The following is a 22,279-nucleotide window of genomic DNA, read 5'->3' on the forward strand; positions in this document are numbered from 1 at the left end:
CCCTGGGAGCTCCACACAGGCAGGTCTGCAGCACAGCCAGCAAACCAAGGGCATCTGGTTGTGCCAGGGGAGGGTCAGGTTGGACATCAGGAGGAATTTCTTCATGGAAAGGGTCTCCAGGCCCTTGGAAGGGGCTGCCCAGGGAGGTTGTGGAGTCCCCATCCCTGGAGGTGTCCAAGGAACAGCTCAGTGCTCTGGGCTGGGTGACAAGGTGGGGATTGGTCACAGGGTGGACTCGATGGTCCTGGAGGTCTTTTCCAACCTGAATAATTCTGTGATTCTGCAAGTTGTTCACCACTGAATTAATGAGGGACAATTAATTCTCACTGCTTATTGTCCATAACAAATACAGTGAGCTCTGCCCCGAAGTGTGGTTATTAATGCTGAATATTCAGGCCATGAATACAGATAATTACCCAGGCCCCTTGAAGAGCCCAGAGATGCAAGGGGGCATTCTTTGATCCCGAGGTCTGTGGGAGCAAACAGCACTGCAGTGGGGCTGAAAAGATGTGAGCAGTGAACACTCTGCAGGCACTTTCTCCACACACCCCCCAGAGCTGTCAGCTGGGTGCTGCAACACTGCATTTCACTTCACTCTGGGCTGTGTTTAGACAAGCAACCTTGTACAGATCAAAGATATATTAAAACAAAAATCAGAAACTTTTATTTAGTTGTTACATAATTAGTAAAAATTTAAGATATTTCAACTGTGAACACTGAAATGGTTCAACCATAGTGTGCCACCGACTTCAATAACAGTAAATCAGAGGACTGGGGAAAGTGTTTTGCCTTTGCTGCCATAATTTCACCAAATTACCTTTTTGTAGGGGTGCAAGATGGAAAAAATATGATGAGAGGGCAGAGCTGATTACATTTATCCTTAACCTTTTGTTAAACATTAGTAACTTCATAACAGATCTCATTATTTTTAAGGATCAGCTCCTTAGCATGCCTTCCTTCCCTTTCAACCCAGCACTGTCTCTTTTGAAGTCAGATGTTACAATAAAGATTGCAGGCAGTATCCTATTTCAAAGCCACGGTGTCCTCGAGAACAGGTATTTCTTCCAGGCAGAGAGGGGCATGCAAATGAACGCAGGAAGGGGCTGGCTGCCTTTCCCCTGTGCTGCAGACAACAAACAAGCTGCGTGTTCCAGCAGCTTGAAAAACAAAAAAATCCATGGATAAAAATTGTATGAAATGCGATGGTGCTTTTCGTACGTAGGCCATCAATGTGCAATCCAAGAATGTGAAATTTGGGCACTGCTGTTGGTAGGATCCAGCCACGCTCTGGGAGTGGAGGGGCTCAAGTGACACAGGAACCCGCACCCTTGCAAAGAAAGCGTTAAGTTCACCTTGGTTCAGGTTGCTCACAGAGCTCTGGTGTGAGAAATATTCTTTCTTATAAAATCCCAGCTTTTCTGCTGCAGAAAAAGATGAAAACACAGCGACTGCAAACGCTGCGAGCGCTGTGTTCCCGTTAGAGGTGCTGCACGAGGAGCTCGAGTAAATTTAACTCCTCCACCAAACACGGGTTTTATGCAGACACAAGAAAAAAAAAAAAACCAAAATTCCTGCTCCTTAATTACCTCCCCTGCATTTTCTCGTGAGGACTTCAATGTCTGTACACACGTGCGCACACACACACACAACAAGAACGAACAGATCAGCCGGGTTATTTAATAGCTCAAGAAAGGCGCTGGGTTTGGTGTTATTTTTTTTTTTAATTTTTTTTTTTTTTCCGCTTAATTGAGGCAGCCACAGGATTTGGGGCCGGTTGTCCAGGCGCCAGCATCCCTCGGTCGGAGCAGTTCCATCCTGCCCTGCCTGGCCCGGGACCAGGCGCGGAGGGCTCGGGGGCCTTTGGGCTGGGGCGGTGTCTGAGGAGAACTCACAGAATATCCCGGCTCGGAAGGGACCCACAAGGGTCGAATCCAACCGAGGGCTCCCCCAAAACGCCACGGAGCGCCCTGAATTCCGCGCGTTTTTAAAGCCCCTCCGCGCTCCGCGGGGCCGCGCCAGGGCAGGACCCTCACGGGGCCGTTCGCGCCCGCGGTAACGCCCCGTGAGGGGCAACTCGAGGCGGCGGCGGGTTTTAACCCCCCTCCGGGGCTCCCCCCGGGCCTCTCGCCGCCCAAACCGCCGCTCCCGGCGGCCGTTCCGGGCACCGGCCCAGGGGCCGTTCCGGGGCCGCCTCCCCGCGCCCCGCCCGCTCCCCCCGCGCTCGGGCCGGGCCGGTGCCCGCGGGCGGTACCGGGCGGTGCCCGCGGCTCTCGCGAGAGCGGGGCGGGGCGGCCCCGGGGCGGGCGGCAGCGACGAGGAGGCGGCTCCGGAGCCCGCGGTGCCGCCCGCCTGTCACAGCGCCCGGGCCCCGAGCGCCGCCAGCACCCGGTGAGGGCCCGCCCGGGGGCCGCGGGCAGCGCCCCCGGCGAGGGGAGGGAAAGGGGGGACGGGGGGACGGGAACCCGCCCGCCGCGCGGGGCTGCTCCCCGACACCGGGCGAGGCCGGGCAGCGCCGTTCGGAAGGGGTGGGTGTGCGGCGGGACCGCGGTGCAGCCCCGCGGGGAGGCGGCGGGGCGGGCGCTGGCCGGCGGGGAGGGGCGCCCCGGGGGCAGCGCCGGGCGTTGTGGCGGCTCCCCCTGCCCCGGCCCGGGGTGCGGAGGAGCCGCAGGGCCGCGCCGGGCCGGGCCGGGCCGGGCCGGGCTGGGCGGGTCCCGCCGGCCGCGCTCGGCCGGTGGCGGGCGGGGGGCAGCGGCTCCATCTCCTCCTGGCCCTCCGCCCCCCAGAGTCACGGCCCCCGAGCGTTCCATCACCCCACGGGGCTCCCTCTCCCTCCACCAGTCTCACTCTCTCCCCACCAGCGTCCATCTCCCCCCTGTTGGTCTCCATCCCCCCCCCCCCAGCTGGGTTCTGTTCTGCCACCGGGTTTCCGTCCCTCCCAGCTGAGCTCCATCTCCCCCCAGCCGGGCTACATGTACCCCACCGGGCTCCATCTCCCCCCGACTGGCTCCATCCCCCTCAAACGGATCTCCATCTCCCCCACCGCGTTTCCAGCCCCCCTGGCTTCACCCTCCTTAACTGGGCTCCGTCTCCCCCACTGGTGCTCCATCCCCCCCAGCCGGGTCTCCATCCCCCCCGTCCGTCCCCCCGTGTCCCGCCGCTCCGTGCCCGTCCGTGCTCCCCGCGGAGCCGCCCGGCGGCCGGGGCGGGCCGGGCCGTGTTGAATCAGGCGATGCGGAGCGCAGGCTGTGTCTGTGTGTGCGTGCGGAGGTGGTGAAAGTGTGGCGGGGGAGCGCGCTGGGTGTTTACTCCGGGGCTGGGCCGCTCGCAGGCAGCAGCAGCAGCAGCACAGCGGGGAGGAGGAGGAGGAGGAGGAGAGGAGGAAGAAGAAGCGGCAGCAGCAGCAGCGATGGCGCGGCTGGTGGCGGTGTGCCGGGACGGCGAGGAGGAATTCCCCTTCGAGAAGAGGCAGATCCCGCTGTACATCGATGACACGCTCACGGTGAGTGCTCCCCCCCGGGGGCCGCCCCGTGTGTTGCAATGCCCGGGCCGGGCCTTCCCCCCCGGCCGGGCCGCGCTGGCTCCTCGTTCATCGCGGGGACTTCGCGACGCTCGGCGTTTAAACTGCGCTGCCTGTGGCAACTTTGGCTTTATTTTTTTTTTTTTTTTTTTATCTGATCCGCGGCTCCCGAGGCGGGCAGGCCGCGGAAGAACGAGGGACTCGCTGTCGCGCTGGGGCCTGGGCACAACTTGTGTTGGAGCCACCGGCGTGTGCCGAGCCCAGAGGTGGAGCAAAGCCATTTTCCAGCCGAGGAGGAAGGGAGCCATGTTAACGTTAAAGCCCAGCTTAAAACCCTGTCGTTACCCCGCTCCTGAACAGGCGAGAAAAGGCTAAAGGTGGTTGTGAAACCTTTGCCTTAAAGTCAGGGTTGTTTAGCGTGCAGCAACGTGCTGCTGTGCCTGCAGTATCTGAGGGAGTTTCCCATTTCTGCATTGAAAAACATGGTAGTTTTTTTTTTGCTTTTTCTAGAATATTCAGTGGAAAAATCAGCTAAGTGCAGCTTAGAGGCTTTCTGATCCTTCTTCTCCTGGGTTTAGAGGAAGGCTCAGAAATTGCATCGTGGGGAAACACATGGCAAAGTGAAAACAATTCTGTGACTAGCCAGTTGATGTTTGGTTTAATTTTTAAGGCATGAAAATGGTGGGTAGAAAATAATAGTGCACTTAGATAGTGTAATTTGGTATCTTGATTATTTGTATTTGATTTCTCTTGCTGTCAGTGTGACAGTGCCTGCCGTTACTGTAAATGGTATAAAATGTGGGTGCTTTAAATTCTTGATCTCATGTTTGGTATGGAGGGATCCCTGAGTTTTATATCAGCTAACTTGGGCAACTCTGTAATGTAATTTCTAGTGGAAGGTGTCCTTGCTCGTTGCAGGGGGTTGGAACTGGATGATCTTTAAGGTCCTTTCAACCCAAACCATTCAGGGATTCTTCCATCTTCCAGAACAAAATAATTGAGTATCTTCAGACTGTCCCTTACCCTCCATCCCACTGTTAAAAATTATCTATCTTGACCTCATCTGGTTTTGCTGCATCTGAAGAAAGGATCTTTGCTGTATTTTAGTTTTGATCATTTGAAGGGTGGCATATGATTAATTTACCAAACATCATCACTGTTTATGTCATCTCTGTCAACTGTGCTTATACATGAGGCAAAGTTTCCCCCACAGTTGTCCAGAACAGTATCTATCTGTCCTAAAGGGATTTATGACCTGGAAAACCCAACACTGTGCAGGAATAGTATAAATTTGTGGTTTTGGGTGTCTGAGTCACCCAAAGTTATTTTGCCCATCCATTCCCCATGGAGTTATAAGCTCTTGGATTTCTCTCTCTTTTATTTTATTTTCCTTGGACTCCCTAGTAAAAATTACCCATTAGCTTGTGTCATGTAGACTTGCCATGCTCTTGTTACCTTTGTTGTGTGTAATAGGTTGAGAAAGAGAGAAAATGCAGCTGTACCAGGCACAGACAGATGTCTTCAGCAGGCCTAAAATTCCATTTGTGGTTTGGTCCTGGAATTTTAACGCCAGGCCCAAACTCTGTGTAATTGCACTGTGTTGTTACTGTCCTGCTGCTTTTTACACTGTCCTTGTGATTGAAAGGCTCCTCCAGCTGTAAATCAGTTTTGTATCCATCTGGAGGAGAGGCATTTATGCAAGTGCAAGTCATCCTTACCATGAAGAAATCTTATCTTGGGTCCATTTTTTTTCCCCCATTATTGTTACAAAGTGCTTGGATTTCTAGGTGGTTTCTGAAGGCTTTTGTTAAATAAATCTGCAGAAGCAAGTGAATGAACTCTCAGCTTCCTTGTCTGCCATCTATAATTTATTTTTAAAATCCTTAATGAGAACAAGACATGGAGCTGTCTTTGAAACAGAATTTTGCATCTGCATCACTATCTGTAGAAAAATAGTGGTTATTGGTAGTAACTGGCTTCTGTTGACTTCATTTAAATCACAGATATTACAAGTAGAGGGACTAAGATGTCTGTTAGTCAGCTGGAAGACTTAATCTTAGCTTTAGATCTAGAATCAGTGGTTGTAAATTAGGAGTGAATGGCCAGAGTGCTCTTAAGCTTTGTAGTAGCACAGCAAGCAGTTGAGGTGCAGTGAGGTACTCAGTGGGTTGTTCACCACCACCACACTGCTCAGCTCCTTCTGGCTCAGCTAGAAATGAAAGGAGGTTTGAATATTGAACCCTTTTCATTTCTTAAGCAGCTTTTATGATTTCTAGGAGGCATTCCATTTGATGTGGTATTATGGGATTTTTTTTTTTTTCCCCTTCCAGTTCAGGGTGTGATGGTGGTTGATGTTTAACCACTTAATAAAATCTCAGCAGACACATGAATTAATTTAGCCTTTGATTCTTTCGCTCTGTTGTACAAAATACCTGAGGGTGTTGTCTGATAGTGGGAGATGAAGGTGAGGGGGGGAAAATAGGCAGATTTATCTCTTGCCTCTCTGTTATTAGCAGATAGAGCTTTTACTTTCGCTTGTAGCTCATGCCCCACAGAAACACCAAATTAACAGGGGAAGAAACCTGTAATTCTGCAGCAGAAACTGGTGCTGCTGCTTCGTGTGGATGGATCAGGGGCAAGGGAGGCTGGAAGGGAAATGCATGAGAGGTTGGAGTTGGCACTGGCTGCCCTGCACGAAGATAAGGCAGCTGTGCTGATGCTCAGATTCTGGCACAGGGGAGATCAAAATCCTGCCTCGCTTTCTGCCCCCAGAGAATCGGAGTTTATTTTGGAGCAGAGCTGAGGGCCTGTGAGAGTGTGAGTGTGTGAGTTCTCTGGAGGGAGGGGTGGCACTTAGGCAGCCAGCAGGGACTTCTGCCTTAGCTGGGCAGCTGAGGGAAGGTGGAGGGAGGAAAAGGGGTGAATCAGGCAATTTGGGTTGCTGTTGATCAGTATTAGTTATTCACCCAAGTTGTCTTTTGTCTCTGGGATTTTAAAGTGAACTTTCACTTTTCATACTGACAAATTCTCTATTTCTCAGCTTGGACAAGAACATACCTAAGCCAGGCTTTACATGTTTTTCTAGTTGCTTTCATTTTACTTCACAGTTGCACAGTTGGATTTTCACCTGAAAATTATTTTACTGATTTCTGCCCCTCTCCAGGAAAGTGCCCTCTTTGTTTCTCAGTAATTTGATAAGAAATATTATTAATTACTTGCAAGTAATCACATTGTTCTGTAGGCTTAACATTTTACTCTGAGCCTCTTGAGAGTTGCAGCTGCAATCACACAAAACAAACTATGCCTTGGAGTACCTTGTTGGGTTAATATGGTTTTAAATTAGCCTTTGGAGGAGTAGACTCTGTCATTAAATTATTGTGGCTGTTTCTTCATAGCTTTATAAATTCAGTTTGGCTGTTGGATGCATTTGGATCTCAGTGTGTTGGAGTATGTTATTTTTAAAAACTGAAACAGGGTCTCAAGCCATGTAGATAATAATATAAATTCTGATGGTCCATTTAGCGACTTTTGCTTTCTCTCTGACAGCTATTTAAGAGTTGCCATTTATAAACTACCTCTAGAACATTGTATTAATGAAATATTTATTACTTTGCTGGGACATTTACTATCTTAAACAGTTACTTTTATCCTTTCCCGAGCTCCAATAATCATGTGAAAAGTGTGAACATTTAACATAATTTTTGTCTTATTTCTCCCAAGAAAGTAAAACAAAAAATGTTCTGTGTTTGACTTGACTTTTCAAAAAGAGCTTTCAGAAAAAAAAATATTTTTGCTCTCTTTTTACAGATGGTGATGGAATTTCCTGATAATGTGCTGAACCTCGATGGACACCAGAATAACAGTGCACAATTAAAACAGTTCATTCAGGTAAATACATGCTCCTGAATGTATGTTTTTTTAAGAAGAGGTATTTTTACTTTCCTTGGGTTTGTGCTTTTGCTTCTCAAGAGGTTGTGACTCCTGGAGTGACTTAAGACACGTCAGCACCTGTGAGCAATCCCGTGGTGGTACCAAAGTGCACTGGGTTCTTTTGTTCCCTGGATTTCACAGCATTTATTACAGGTTGTCCTTTCAGGAGGACTGAAAACTTACCATGGAAACTACACTTTCTAAATACATTGTGATTCTTATTTTCCTAACTAGTTTTGAACTGCTTTTTCAAGTGGAAGTGGGCATTGCTTAAGGTTGAGTTCCTGTGATTGGTGCCATGCCAGGGTAGAATTCACGTGCCAGTTTATACTTTAGTTGTAGTTGAGTAGTGAGAGATGGTTTTGGGGTACCCCTGGAGCTTTAATAATAGAAATAAAAGTGCAGCCCTGGAACACCTGTAGCAGCTGCAGGACTGTGCCCTTGGTGTCCAGAGGAGCAGCCCCGTTGCTGCTCTGCAGTTGCACGTCCCCTCTCGTGGTTTGCCAGCGTGTGCTGCATGTCAGACAGAGCTGTGTTGTGAAAATAGCTCACCCCTGCTTTGCTGTGACTGGTGCCATTAATTACAGGAAAGAGGATTATTGCACAGTGATATTGCTTGTCAGATGATTTGATGGGCCTGCCTCCAGGAGCACAGACCTTAAATGTTACCTGGTGATAGCTCTATTTTCATAATGTGTTACATAAAAGGAGCTGAAAATATTTTCTCTCTTCAGCTGATGTATTGACATGTTCCATGGGTTTGATGAGTTCTCTCATGTTGTGGGGCCTTTTCTTTCTTTCCCCAGAAGTTGTGACAAGGCATTTCTGCACTGGGAGTGTTTTGAGTGGTGTGATGTGACAATAATACAGAAAATACTATCGTGGCAGAACGTTCCCTGTGCAGATCCAGCTGTGCTTTGTGCAGCCAGGGCAAAGTGACCCTCAGTCAATAAATACACTGACAGGATTCTGCTCTGACAGATGATGTTGGGAAGTGCCAGTGGTGCTGACAGCCCAGGTGTAAATGTGTGTGTTGGTGTGTGAGGAAGGGACTGTCTCTTCTGCAGAGCTGTGCTAGTGGCAGTTCAGTGTTGATGGAACAGCAGTGAGAAGGACTGGAAGGGTATGTGCTTTTTTATGTGTGCCTGGATGTGTTTGACAGGGGGACCAGGAGACACATCTACAATTGTTTATTGATGTCAGCAATATTAGAAGGTGTTGTCTCTAATGTTCTATGAATAGCACACATGGAGTGTTCAGTACTGAAGTAGAATGTTTCACCCTGAGCACTAGTGTGTGCTTTCTTTGGTTTCAGTTGTTAGAATTGGAATGGGAACTGGCATTTAGTCTTCCAGGAAAAATACTGTTAAATTGTCTTGGTCTGAGCAGAACAAGTTGTAAATGAGACTTCCATAAATGCCAGCGAATCCATGAATTTCCTTTCTATGTGCCAAAGATGAGTGTGAGAGTAGAAGATGAAAACCCGTGAAACCCTTTCCTAAAACATCTGTGCTGAGGTGGAGAAGGAGGGTTTCGCGATCGGAGCGGGGAGACGCGACGTTTATCCCGAAGCAGCACTGGCTGGTCGGGGCGGGAGGAGGAGGAAACAAGAGGAGGAAAATATTCTGTGCCTGTTTTTTTTTTTTTTTTTTTTTTTAATGCTGGCACGTGTGGCTGTGTTGCAGAGACACAGCATGCTGAAGCAGCAGGACCTGAACATTGCCATGATGGTGACGTCGCGGGAGGTCCTGAGCGCCCTTTCCCAGCTGGTGCCGTGCGTGGGCTGTCGGCGCAGCGTGGAAAGGCTCTTCTCCCAGCTCGTGGAATCTGGGAATCCAGCGCTGGAACCACTCACAGTGGGGCCAAAGGGGGTGCTCTCTGTGACTCGCAGCTGTATGACTGATGCAAAGAAGCTTTATACACTCTTCTATGTGCATGGGTGAGTGTCTTGGGACTGCCCGGGGGAGAGGAAGGCTGCTGTCTGTGCATTTGTCTGTGCTGCCTTCCTGGGGACACTAAATTGTCACATCTTGCATCTTAGAGTACATCCTTGTCATAGAATCAGCTGGGTTAGAAGGGACCTCTGAGATCATGAAGTCCAACCCTTGATCCACCACTGCTGTAGTTGCTAGGCCATGGCACTAAGTGCCACATCCAGTCTTGTCTTAAAAACCTCCTTGTCTTTTATATCCACATTAAACTAGTTATTGCCTAAACTGGGAAAAAGCAAACCCCAAACTTAGTCTTTCGTATCACCAGTTGCAGTGCCATGATGGCAGTTAAAAGATACCAATATTTAAATATTGGCATCTATAAATATAAATATATTCGGCCATGAATCTGACACAGGCACTGTGGGGTTTTCGTGGTGTCTGGAAGAAAAATGATTGTTTACCTCGCTGCTTGGCATGGAAAAAATAAAAGAAAACAAATTAATTAATACCTGCCCACCAAAATTTTCTGTTCTTGGGTAGGAAGGTAACCCTGAGAAAGTGAAACCTTCTGGGTTTGGTGAGCACAATAAATAGCCCCAGTGCCATTAGTTTCTCAGCTGTCAGCAGAGCAAACAGTGAGTGCTCAACACGCTGTGCCTTGGCCTTCCAGTTGGCTTCAGCTCCTTCTTCTTGCTCCAGTGAGCAGGGAAAGTAGGAGAGGTTAGTGCAGAGCTGAGGAGATGGAGACCTGGAGAGCGAGGTAGTGTAAGAACAAGTGCTTTCCACAGTCCTAAGCTGGTTACATTTCTTTTTCCATAGGTCCAAACTGAATGACATGATTGATGCAATTCCCAAAAGTAAGAAGAACAAGAGATGTCAGCTACACTCCCTGGACACACACAAACCAAAACCTTTGGGGTGAGTTCTGATTCAGTCTCAAATATTTTAAGGAACCAAGGTATTGATGATAATTTATTTTTAAGCATTGAGATCAGTTCTTACACGATGATCTGTTTGCCAGAGTTAGCTGGATTGTAGCAGACCCAAATGGGGGAGAGGAAGAGAAGCACCAGGAGTTTTGGGCATGCTCAGGGCACGGGTGGCTTCTGCACTGTGATGGAAAGACAAACTGGTTTTTATGCTCTAGACCGAAAGGATTGATCAGCAGATTTTCTCACATGGAGGTGAACGAGTACATGCTAAACAAATATACATCATTTTGCTTGGGATTATTAAAAATGCCTTGCACAACTGTTAATCAAGGGCTTTATTGTGGTCGGGTGCAGGGTTAAAACTGGGACTCAATAAAATGTGTTTTCTCAAAATGTGACAGCATGTTTTGAATACACCACTGAAAAATATGTATATATGCCAACTGGTTAACCAGAAAAACACTCCCTGTAAATCTGTTGTGGATTTTGGAAGTGGTATTTTTTTGTTGGGTTTGTTTGGTTTTTTCTTTGGTTTGGGTTGTTTTTTTTTTTTTTTTAATATGATGACCAATAAATTGGGCTTGACTGGAGTGTCTGGACCTTTTTTAGTCAGTTGTGTTCTGCTCCTGGTTGAGTGTACAACCTGTGAAAGTTGGTTTCCAGTTACAGGACATGTATTTTTCTATGCAGATTTGAGTCTCTTTGGGTTCAGTTAAATCCCCTGGGATACCAGGGATGTGGAATTTGACACTGGATTTTTCCTTGTGCTCCCTCAGCACAGTGGTAACTAATAATTATCTCCTATTATATTTTGGTTTACAGGCCTTTCATATAATTAGTTTAAAGCTTATGTTACACAGGATCATGAAGGTATAGGGGTATATATTTTTTTTTTTTAATAAAGCAAATTCATAGCATTATGAGAAAGGGTTTTGTTTTTTTCCTTATCTTTAATGAGTTTAATATTTTCTGTGTGAGAACACACGCCGTGGAACCCACAGTTGGCATTTTGGGCACAGCAGAACAGTTCTCCAACTGAATGAATAGAGGGGAGAGCACTGCCTTTATTTCCTCAATTCATGCTGGAATAAATCCCCTTAGTGTTTTGGATGCAGATTAATAGGGAATATGTGGAAGAGCAATATTTTATTAAAGTGCAAGGAAAACTTTGAGCTTTCTCAGGTAACGTGGCTCGTGGGCCATCAGGGTGGTTTGCTAAAGAAACATGACTTGCACTCCCTTGCTCAGTCCAACCCCTTTGTGCTGGGCAGAAGTGCCCAGGGTGTATCAGCACTGATATTTCTCCAACCAAATCTTCCTGCAGTGGCACAAACCCCCTCCAGCAGAGCCGTGGAGGCATCCAAGGGAATTGTCTCACGGTACAAACCTTATTTATCAACGTAGAGCTACTGCTCCACTTCTGTGCAGGAAACTCCTTCAGATGAGTTGCATCTGTTGGGCATTTCACACACACAAAAAGGGCTTTGAGTTGTAATTGTGTGTTTAATTAGAGGGGTTATGTAACCAGCTAATTCCACTCGAGGGTTGCTTGACGTGCTCAGTTCCAGTGTCCCTGGGTCGTGGCTGCTCGGTGCCATTTGGGGCTCAGCAGCATTTTAAACCCTCAGAAGTGCAGGCCCTGTGCTCTGGCAAATGAGATCACAGCATATACAAGTACTCCAGTGAGGAAATAGAGGTGCTTCCTCCCATTTTCCTGCTGTGTTGTGTCCATCCATGAGCTCACACAGAAGTGATGAAGTGTCGAGTGTAGACAAGCCTGTGAGTAAACATGACATGGGATTTAAAGTTTGTTCTTTGCTCTATAATGTGATTTCAGCTTATCCAATAACTTTAAGTTATTTTGGTATTTTTCTGGCAAATTTTTGAAATTTAATATAGGGTGTTTTATTTTTTTTTAATGATCGTAGACGTGTGGAATTTGGTTTTTTTTTTGTTTTACTTTTTTCTTTTGTTAGTGAATTGTCTTATGAAATTTAATCTGATAAGTCTTAAAACTTATGTATGCTTAAAGTAATATTTTGAAACATTACTGCTGGTTTTCAGCTGTAACTTTAAAAAGTCATGATGGGTCTGGATTATAAACGTGGACAGCAAAATTTGCATCTCATGTCTGACCCAGACTTTCTTAGAAGTTAAGGCTTAACCTGTAGAGAATTCAAAGTAAATTAAGGAACACAGCAGCATTTTCATAGGATTTGCTTAGGAAAAATAACTAGTTCATAATATATATATATGTTATAGGTCTGAAAAATGTTTGGTAATACTATGTGACAGTGAAGGGAGCAGTAACAGACTCAGTACAAAGAAATTAAAAGCAGTTAAAAGTAGAGAAGACAGGAGGAGGAGGAAGGAGAGCAAGTGTAGCATCATTTTCTGCTATGGACCTTCCCAGGGAGCAGTCAGGTAAACCAAAGAGGCTTTGCTTTGCTTCTTTCCTAACCCCCCCCAGGATAATGTGCAGCCTTTTGTCTCCTCTGATTGTTTTGCAGGGGCTGTTGGATGGATGTGTGGGAGCTCATGTCCCAGGAATGCAGGGATGAAGTAGTTTTAATCGACTCTAGTTGTCTTCTAGAAACGTTAGAAACCTACCTACGAAAACACAGGTATGTGAAAGGGACTCAGGGTTCCTTTTCAGCAAGACATCTGCAGTTTAAAAAATGCAATAAGTGTGTGATAGGTGTGTTCACACACTGTTTAAATGCGTGGAGGATTCTTATGCCAGCCTTTTAAAACTGAAGATCTCAGCTTGGTGGTGACAGAGGACCCTGCAGGTTGCATTGGGGCAGGGATGAGACAAAGATGGTGAAATGTTCTTTGTGTTTTACCTGTTGCTCCAGGTTATAGGTGGGGGAAACGTGGAGACCTCAGGTGAAGTCACAGCTGCTTGTCTTCATTATTTTGGTTAGGATTAATTTACAATTTAGTGTGTTAAAACTGTGTATATTCATTCACTCTTTCACAAGTAGCCCACTCTAGGATTATGCTCTTAGGCTTTCAGGGAGTATGTGCCCGTTCAGCAGCAGATTTTAGGCTTGGTGTTGCCTGTAAATCACTGTTCTAAACCAGTTGTTTATGACTTGCAGTGCTGGTGCTGTTAAGTCTCTCTTGCAGGGCAGAAATAAGCCACTAAATTATAGTTGCATGTGTGCAGTAGCTGCTGTGCTGATTAAAAAGTTTTCGTTTCCAGCAGTCTCAAGGTTCTGATATGAACTGTGGGGGCACAGATGGGTGTGGGGGTGGCGGTGCTGTGGAAATAACACTTTGGAAACAAAATAACTTTAATCTCCTGTGACATTAAACAGGGCTTTGGCAGCGTTCCTGCTGCTAACCTGCAATAATATTGCTGTTTTCTTTGCTTTCACCACCGAAACTAGGCAGGTACCGTAGTTCTGTCACACAGCAAAGTGTGTTTGACTTGGTGTTGTCAAGCTGGACACACTAGGAAAGGGAAAAACACCATCCAGGGCTGGCATGGAGAGCCAGTTTTTCAAGCTGAAATGTGAGCAGCTTGTCTGACTTGCATTTTTAGAGTAAAGCAGCAAGAGGTTTTGTAGCTTCTTGAAGGTTACTCCTCTTATAAGATAGAATGAGCTTAATTTGGTTGCATTTTAATTATAACAGACTTTATAACTGTGCTCTTCTCACACATGAGCTGTCACATGTTGAAAATGAATGCGTGGTGTTATAAATAAACCTTGTTTGGCTATCAGCACAGTAATCTAATAATTCAAAATATGCTTAAAGGTGTTTGTAGTGCAAACAAATACTGCTCTTGTACAGCAGGGGCAACAGAGGAAACTTATTTCTTATCACTTGAGTACACTTTAAATAATTGCTGTAAGATAACTTGGAGTGTGTTCCTTGAGAGGCATTTTGTCCTGGCTTGTACTAAGGATTCAGCTTGTTCACTGTTAGATCTTTGAATGAAGGTGGAATTGCATATCCATATCCATGTAGGAACTTCTTCATATTGACAATTAGCTTACCTTTTGCTTTGGAGCATGAAAGCTTTGATACCCAGACTTTTATATATGGTAGGTGGGATAATTCATACAGGCAATTTATTATGGAATCCCAGAATGTGCTGAGCTGGGGGGACCCACCAGGATCATCGAGTCCAACCCTCAGCCCTGCACAGGCCCATCCCCAAGGGTCACCCCCTGTGCCCCAGAGGATCATCCAAACCCTCCTGGAGCTCTGGCAGCCTTGGGGCTGTGCCCACTGCCCTGGGGAGCCTGGTCAGTGCCCAACCAGCCTCTGGGGGAAGAACCTTTCCCTGAGATCCAACCTAACACAGCTCCAGCCATTCCCTCAGAGAAGCTGTGTCTGCCCCTGGATCCCTGGAAGTGTCCAAGGCCAGGTTGGACAAACTTGGAGCAACCTGGCCTAGTGGAAGGTGTGCCTGCCTGTGGCAGGGGGTGACACTGGGTGATCTTTAAGTTTCCACCCAATCCAGGCCATTCCCTGATTCTCTCCCCTGCAGGCTGGTTTTGCTGCTACATCTCCTCCACGCAATCCCCATGTCCTGTCCCTGGTCCCCCCAGAGCAGAGCTCAGTGCCTGCCCCTCCTCTGCCCCCCTGGAGGAACTTCTAACTGCAGTTACAGCCAAAATCTTGTTATTTTCCCATTTGAAGTGACACAAAGCTCCCGTGCCCCCGTTGGAGCGGGGTCAGACGGTCGGTCGGGTCCGACGCCCCGCTGGGACGGGAGCTCAGCTGTGCTGTGCTTCCCCCAGGTTCTGCACTGACTGCAAGAACAAGGTGCTGCGTGCCTACAACATCCTCATCGGGGAGCTGGACTGCAGCAAGGAGAAGGGTTACTGTGCTGCCCTGTACGAGGGGCTGCGCTGCTGCCCCCACGAGCGCCACATCCACGTGTGCTGCGAGACCGACTTCATCGCCCACCTCCTGGGGAGGGCCGAGCCCGAGTTCGCAGGAGGGTATGAGTATGTAATTGGCTAGAGTGGGCTATCTAGCGCTTTGCTTCTTTATTTTATCCTGCAGTGTCTTTTGCCAAAGTGGTTTTTTTGTGCCTCCTCGCTGCGTGATGAACCCGTGACTGTGAATATCGGGAGACTCTGGAGGTGGCGCTTCGAAAGTAGCCGAGGTTTCATCTGTGCTTTTGACTTTCAAAGTGCATTTAAAGAAAGAAATTGCCCAGTGTCTCCTGGTTCATTGTTCACTGCTTGTCCATTGGGGTGTTCAAATATGCGAAATAGAAAGACAGCCTTGGTTGACAGTTCTGCCAAATGCCAAGTGTTCAGGTTAATTTTGCTGCCATTTTTGTATTATGGTACTTTCTGAACCTGGTTTAGCATCTTAAAATCTCCCAGTGAAAAGTACAGTTCTGAGCTCAGTATCATAGAATGGTTTGGGTTGGAAGAGACATTAAAGATCCTTAAAAGAGACCTTCCTAGTTCCAACCCCAATACCTTTAAAGCTCAGTCACAACTGTTTAATTAAGAGGGTCAATCCTTTTATAATGATTTTCCCTCAGTAGATGATAGATTGAACAGATTGAGAGATAATGGATTGACAATGAACAGATTAATACTGAAATGTTTTTGCTTTGTACGGTAAGTAACATATAAAACTTCTTTGTGTGTTTATCCAACTTTAGTTAACTGATGGTGAAATATTTGCTGCAAACTCAATGCAAATTTTAGGAAACAAAAGAATGGCAAATTAAAACTGGCATTAAAACTGCTGCTCTCTCCTGGTAAGGGCAGGGACTGATGGGGTGACTCCTGAAGTCCGAGGTGGGAAGGCACAGAGCTGTTCACCAGCACAGTGAGCCCGTCAGGAGCTCAGTGGTGGCTTTGACCTGGTCCTTTCTATTTTGCATCCGCATGTGGCACAGCAGAGCCAGGGCCAGAGGCTGCTCGTGCCAACAGAACCTGCAGCTGCACCCAAACCCACACGGCAGCCACTGCTCTGATCCCTGGGTTGGCTTCCAGCTGCTTTAACAAGGCTGTGCTTTGGTTCCCCTCCCGTGCAGGCGCAGGGAGAGGCACGCCAAGACAATAGACATCGCCCAGGAGGAGGTGCTGACCTGCCTGGGCATCCACCTCTACGAGAGGCTGCACCGGATCTGGCAGAAGCTGCGGGCCGAGGAGCAGACGTGGCAGATGCTCTTCTACCTGGGGGTCGATGCTCTGCGCAAGAGCTTCGAGGTAAATCGAGTTTTGTCTGACTTATCTAACTCCATTTTCACTACAGTTCTTTTTTTTCTGCTTTCTCCACATGTTAGGCTTCAAGGGTGTTGCAGTGACTCCCTCGTTGAGTTGTGTGACATCCCTGCACAGCACAGCTGTGTTCTGGTGTGAAATCTGCTGGAATGGAAAAGATTGAGCCTTGCTTTTACTTTCAAGCTGCATGTTGTAGTACACTGAGCCTTCTGTGGTTTTAATTCACAGTTATTTCTGTGTTCTTCTACGGGATGGCGTTTAAAGTAGGTCAGGTTGCAGTAGTTTTTATTTGGTTTATGAGTAAAACTGGAGGATGTGCCTTTGAATTACAGACATGATTGTTAACTCTTGCATTCCATGTGTTCCAAATGCACTCTGTGACATCTTGAGGTTCAGACAGAACTCCATGTGGTTCCTTTAACATATACCAGTAGTTCATATTAATCATTAATTGGTATGACAGATCTTTTTTGTTACCTTTATCTTCCCTTCATAATGACTGTTTTTTTCTCAAAACTTCTAAAACATCAGAGAAGGAGGAAGAAAATCAGTTTGGGAACGGTCATGGTGGAACCCTAAACTAGTTCTTGGAGGTTTTTTACAAGTAATTTGTTTTTTAAATACTAAAAATGGTATGGAAGTTGCCTTGGACAGGGAATGCTTTAGCATTTGTGTCAGGTTTTGCCTTGGTGGGGTTTTAAACTAGTAAAGTATGGAGCTGAAAATCCACTGACATTGTAAAACTCAGGGAATTTTACTGGTATGCAAGGAAGGCTGTAAATTTGAAATACAGAACTTATATGGGGCTCTTTTCTAAGCTGGGTAGGAATGATGTGGGCTCATTTTGGCTAAAGGAATTTCCAGAGTGATTTGGGAAAAAAACCCTCCAAAACAAAACCAAGCCCTCTGAATTTATTTTTATCTCTGTAAGAGCATCAATCCAGAATAGTTGACTGGTTTAATTCTATTCTGTTAACTCTGTGCACAGATGTGGCATTATGATATTTGTTCTAAATTTAGTATTAAGGAACTTAATTAGATACTTGCTATATTTTGAGATACACCTACACTTCAGGTTGGACTGCCTAGGAAATGAGTAGGTTTTTCACTGCAGGAATTCTGTACCAGTAGTTCTGATGTGGCTTTTTTGTGCTGCTGTGTTAAATAATCAGAGTATCTAATATGTAAACAGATCCCAAAATGCATAAAATTCAACAGCTTTTCACTGAAAATTGTGAATCTGGGCCATAAGTGAAACACAGAGCTCCTCCATACAAATATCTTCAGCAGTCTGAACAGAGGGAATAAATCTGGATGGGCATTTTTCTTCTGTAGTCAAGGGTTGTGTTGCTGGGACTTTATGACTGGCTGCTTTCCTCCTCCTTTTTTATAAATGTAAAAGCTTGAATTGTGATAACTGCTATAAATAGATCTAACCTCTTGCAAACAGATGGCTGTGGAAAAAGTGCAAGGTATTAGTCGATTGGAACAGCTCTGTGAAGAATTTTCAGAAGAAGAAAGAGTGAGAGAGCTGAAACAAGAGAAGAAACGCCAAAAACGGAAGAACAGACGGAAAAATAAGTGTGTGTGTGAGATCCCTGCTCCTCTGCAGGCAACAGAAGAGAAGGAAATCAATCAGGCAAAGGTAAACGGGGCTTTCAGGTGCTTCATTCATCAGATCTCTGTTCATGGTAGGATTCTTGAGGGGTTTTTACTGTATTTTTGGGAACTAGTTTTGGTTACTGGTGGAATTTAAAACTTTTTCAGATTAGTACAGCCTTTGTAAAGTGGTTACCTGGAACTCCTCAGCTTTTGGGGGCTCTGGGTTTCTTTTTTTAAATCCTAAATCTGGGGTTTAGCTTATGCTAGAATATTTTTCAACTGTAACTTCTTCGAGATCACTTAATACAGGAAATCAAATGCTACTTGTAGACAATTCCCATTGAACTTTTGGAGAGGAGGAAGCTTTAATTGACTAAGTGCAACTATTATTCAGGATATGTTGACTGAACTTAGTTGACTGTAGGTCAGATTACTGTAGGAAAGTTGGTTGGAATTTGTTTAGTTGTCCTGTGTTTGTGAAGAATTCGAGGCAATGCTGTTATCAGTCGGTGCCAGCTGGTTTTTGTTGTGGAAGGAGTGTCCTTTGCAAAGCTGCTTTCAGTGCCTGCAAGTGTGTTTTGTTTGTGTTTTAAGGAGAACTCCAACTTCACAGAAAGCAGTTGCAAAGCCTGTGGTAGCACCGAAGAAGCCAACAACTGTGTAGAAGTAATTGTTACTAATGAAAGCACCTCTTGCACTTGTCCTAGTAGTGGTACCCTATTAGGTTCACCTAAAATCAAGAAAGGTATGTTCATTGGTATTATTTTTCATTTTTAAAAAACTTTGCTTTTTAGGGGTTAACAGGGCTCAGCTATTTTTAAAAACAATTGGGTTTTTGGAGAGATGCTCTAGTGGAAGGTTCCCTTGGTCTAGAGGAAGGTGTCCCTGCCCACAGCAGGAGGGTGGAACGAGGCGATTTTTAAGGTCCCTTCCAACCTGAACCAGTGTGGGATTCTATGAATTCCTTTTTGTAGAGGCATAGCTAAAGAACATGCAGCAGTTCCTGTGGATGATTTTTGGCTGTGATTTTTGGCTTTGCCTCAGGTTTATCTCCACACTGTACTGGCAGTGACTGTGGCTATTCATCGAGCATGGAGGGCAGTGAAACGGGGTCTCGGGAGGGGTCGGATGTGGCCTGCACCGAAGGCATCTGCAACCACGATGAAAATGGTAGGTTTGGGAAGAAGATAATAATGCTTTAGTGTCCCCAAAACTGCAGTAGCTTGGAATTAACATCTCCTTTTGCAGGAGACGATCCCTGTGTCCATCGCTGCGACGACAAGGAGGAGGATGGGGACAGCTGTGTGGAATGCTGGGCTAACGCGGAAGAGAACAACACAAAAGGCAAAAACAAAAAGAAGAAAAAGAAAAGCAAAGCTTTGAAGTGTGAGAATGACCATGTAAGGACCATGGCTCTGCCAGATGCTTCTCTAAATGCTTAAGTTTGAAAGTAGTTACAGGAGGATTTTAAGTCTCGTTTGTGCTTAATGCTGAGAACGGGGTAACAGGGATCTCCTGTTCTCTCTCCATCCAAGTTTTGGAATTGAGGTCCTTCCTGGAGTAGGTTGTGGTGGAAAGAGTCTCTACTATATTCCTAAGCATGTGCACTTTTGCTCACTCTCAGTGAATTAACACCCCTGCCCATCCCAGGCACACATTTAAAAATACCCATCCTTGCTCTCCTTTGAACTCTCCCCTTTTTCCCCTCTGCTTCCACCTGAAACTTGAATGTTCCGTATCAAATACCACGGGGTAGTTCATTCCAGGCTTGTTTTCCATTTCAGATTCAGAAACTTGGAAGCTGTGTGGCAGATCCAGGTACCAGAGAGACCTCAGGGAATCTCACGCACACAGAGTTCCATCGCGACAAGACCAAAGACACACACGCTGAGAGCTGCTGTAGCGCAGACAAAAGCGGCCAGCAGTTGCCTTGGTTTGAGCATATGAAAAACGTGTCACAGTTTGCAGAACCTACAGAAATGTCACTCGTTCCTGATACTGGAAAAGGTGCCAAAAGCTTAGTGGAACTCCTCGTAAGTAACGGCTCCCTTGGAATTGGAGGTTGTAGCATCCTGCTTTAAGACTCGGGCGGAGGGTGGGGCTTAGAACTCAGATCCCACTGAGGAGCTGTTGGACTCCCAGTGTTTAGTTTGTTTGCCTGGTGCACGTTCTCTGGGAAGTTTATGGCTGAAATGCTTTGCAGGGGAGGAGAAGTTGTCCCTGGAACGCAGTGGCAGAAGTGTTCATTGTCAAGGGTTGCATTATTCCGTACCATGAAGTGGGTATTATTGCTGCCCTCAGGCCTCAAGTGTTACTTCCCACTGCAGGCTCCTTGGACAGCTGTCTTCTATCTCCCTTTCCTTTCCATCTCCTTCCCCTTATTTAGATCCTTTCCTCTTCCTTCCCCCCCTTTTTCCTCTTTCTTTCCTTCCCTTTTCCTCTTGCCCCTGCTCTTTTTCTCCTCTTCCCCCTCCTCCTTTTTTTTTTTTTTCCCTCTTTCTTTCCCCTCCTTTTCCCCCAAAAACCTCAAACGAAAATCATCCTCTTCCAATGGAAATGTGAATGATCTCATGACTTTGTGGCTGCCTCTCACCCCAGGAAGCAGCAGAGCCCTGGGTGTGAGTTGGGTGGCTGGATGAGCCACGTGGGACTCGGGCTGTGTGTGTGCCCCTAGATGTGCTGCAGCTCTGAAATCCCTGTTCCCCTTCTCAGGACGAGTCCGAGTGCACTTCTGACGAGGAGCTGTTCATCTCCCAGGACGAGATCCAGTCCTTCATGGCAAACAACAAGTCTTTCTACAGCAACCGGGAGCAGTACCGGCAGCACCTGAAGGAGAAGTTCAACAAGTACTGTCGCCTCAACGACCACAAGGGGCCCGTCTGCAACAGCTGGCTGGCAACAGCTGGAGCCAACTGAGCCCGGTCCCCTCTCTGTCTGTCACTGAAACTCGAGATGACTACTGCGCCTTCTCCTTCCAGACTTAATTTAGTGACTTAACGGCAAAATTTTATCTTAAATTAATGTGATTCTTTTTTTCTTGGTTTTTTTTTCTTTTTTTTTTTTTTTTTTTCCTCTGGGGGAGGCTGGTGGAGGTGATTTCCTTAATTTTGTTCTTTCTCCAGGCTTGTATCTTTAGTTGAGTAGCTGTGCAAGCCTCTCTTCTAATTTAAGCCATCTCTTTTCATTCAATGTTTCTCTTCCTGTGAGACTTACAAAGAAGCAAACTAGTGGCAAAGTAATGTTGTACCTATAATTCTGTACAGAATGACAAGGAGCTGAATATAAGATTTTACAAAGTAGACATCCATTTGCAAAATGTTTTGGATGTAATATGTTAAAGCGCAATGTGCAAAATTTAAATAAAGAATATTTATTAATATGCATAGTAAAAGTGGGTGTCTATATTTGTACTCTGAGCACTCCTTCCCAGCAGGATGAATTCCTGCTGGTCACAGGCTGTGTGGAGGGGGGGGTGTAAGGTGAGGAAACCTGGCCTGGGAAAGGACAGATCCTTGCAAAGCAGCGTGCCAGGCTCTGTGCTTTTTGAACAAAGGGTGGGGAGTTGGTGATTCCCTTTCTTCTTTCATAAATATCTGTATGTCAGACTTCTCACAGCTTTGGGGGGGTTTTTTTGTTTCTATTAATCTGTTTCTTCGCAAGTCTCTGGGAATTACTCGAGCATCCCTGACCCTTGTGAGGGGGTTGACAGCACCTTCCCAGAGCTGCTCTGCCCTCTGCTCCCTCCACACCTGTTTTCTCCCTCCCCAATCCCACACTCAGCTGGGGGTTGTTTGCAGGGTCTCTGCTCCATTGTCCATCCCTGCACCCGCAGGGCTGATTGGATAAAACAGCCCAGGTTTTTTTTGGGATGCTGGAACGCGAAGCCCTTTGAGCTCCCTCCCACCCCAAACCCCTCCACGGTAACTCTCAGCTCCCGCGGGGGAGGCAAAGCCCAACCCAAACATTCCAGCCGGGCGCGACCCACCTCCACGTTGGGGTTGAGCCCCCGCAAACTCAGCGCACGCACCGGGAGGGGGGCGTGTCTCTACGGTGGGCGTGTCCCCGCGATGGGCGTGTCCCTGGGCGTGTCCGGCGGGCGGGGCGGGGCGGGGCGGGGCGGGCGGGCGGTGCATTGTGCGCGGCGGCGGCGGCGGC

The 22,279-nt window shown here is 46.8% G+C and overlaps 1 protein-coding gene across 4 annotated transcripts; it reads left to right on the forward strand.

Annotated features, from left to right (window-relative positions):
- The first annotated feature begins 2,274 nt into the window (after positions 1 to 2,274).
- On the forward strand, positions 2,275 to 21,507 carry GGNBP2 (gametogenetin binding protein 2). Of its 4 annotated transcripts, none has more exons than XM_032707531.1 (15): positions 2,275 to 2,388; positions 3,329 to 3,499; positions 7,325 to 7,405; positions 9,133 to 9,386; positions 10,201 to 10,299; positions 12,576 to 12,737; positions 12,824 to 12,937; positions 15,071 to 15,280; positions 16,333 to 16,507; positions 17,973 to 18,167; positions 18,719 to 18,869; positions 19,169 to 19,294; positions 19,373 to 19,524; positions 19,909 to 20,157; positions 20,837 to 21,507. In XM_032707531.1, exons 2-15 carry the CDS (start codon positions 3,407 to 3,409, stop codon positions 21,038 to 21,040), a joined length of 2,265 nt encoding a protein of 754 aa, XP_032563422.1. In that variant the 5' UTR covers positions 2,275 to 2,388; positions 3,329 to 3,406; the 3' UTR covers positions 21,041 to 21,507. The 4 variants fall into 4 exon arrangements, with proteins under 4 accessions (XP_032563422.1, XP_032563423.1, XP_032563424.1 ...); XM_032707532.1 differs by having other exon boundaries at positions 15,071 to 15,274; XM_032707533.1 differs by lacking the exon at positions 12,576 to 12,737.
- The last annotated feature ends 772 nt before the right edge of the window (positions 21,508 to 22,279 follow it).

This window comes from Chiroxiphia lanceolata, chromosome 20 (genome assembly GCF_009829145.1).
Source record: "Chiroxiphia lanceolata isolate bChiLan1 chromosome 20, bChiLan1.pri, whole genome shotgun sequence".
NCBI lineage: Eukaryota > Metazoa > Chordata > Aves > Passeriformes > Pipridae > Chiroxiphia > Chiroxiphia lanceolata.

What these genes read in the sequence shown, in the direction of transcription:
- GGNBP2 (XM_032707531.1), top strand. Translation starts at nt 3,407, where the DNA reads ATGGCGCGGCTGGTGGCGGTGTGCCGGGACGGCGAGGAGGAATTCCCC. An exon ending in AATTAAAACAGTTCATTCAG is followed by an intron (nt 7,406 to 9,132) that starts GTAAATACATGC and finishes GCTGTGTTGCAG; the next exon opens with AGACACAGCATGCTGAAGCA. An exon ending in ACCTACCTACGAAAACACAG is followed by an intron (nt 12,938 to 15,070) that starts GTATGTGAAAGG and finishes TGCTTCCCCCAG; the next exon opens with GTTCTGCACTGACTGCAAGA.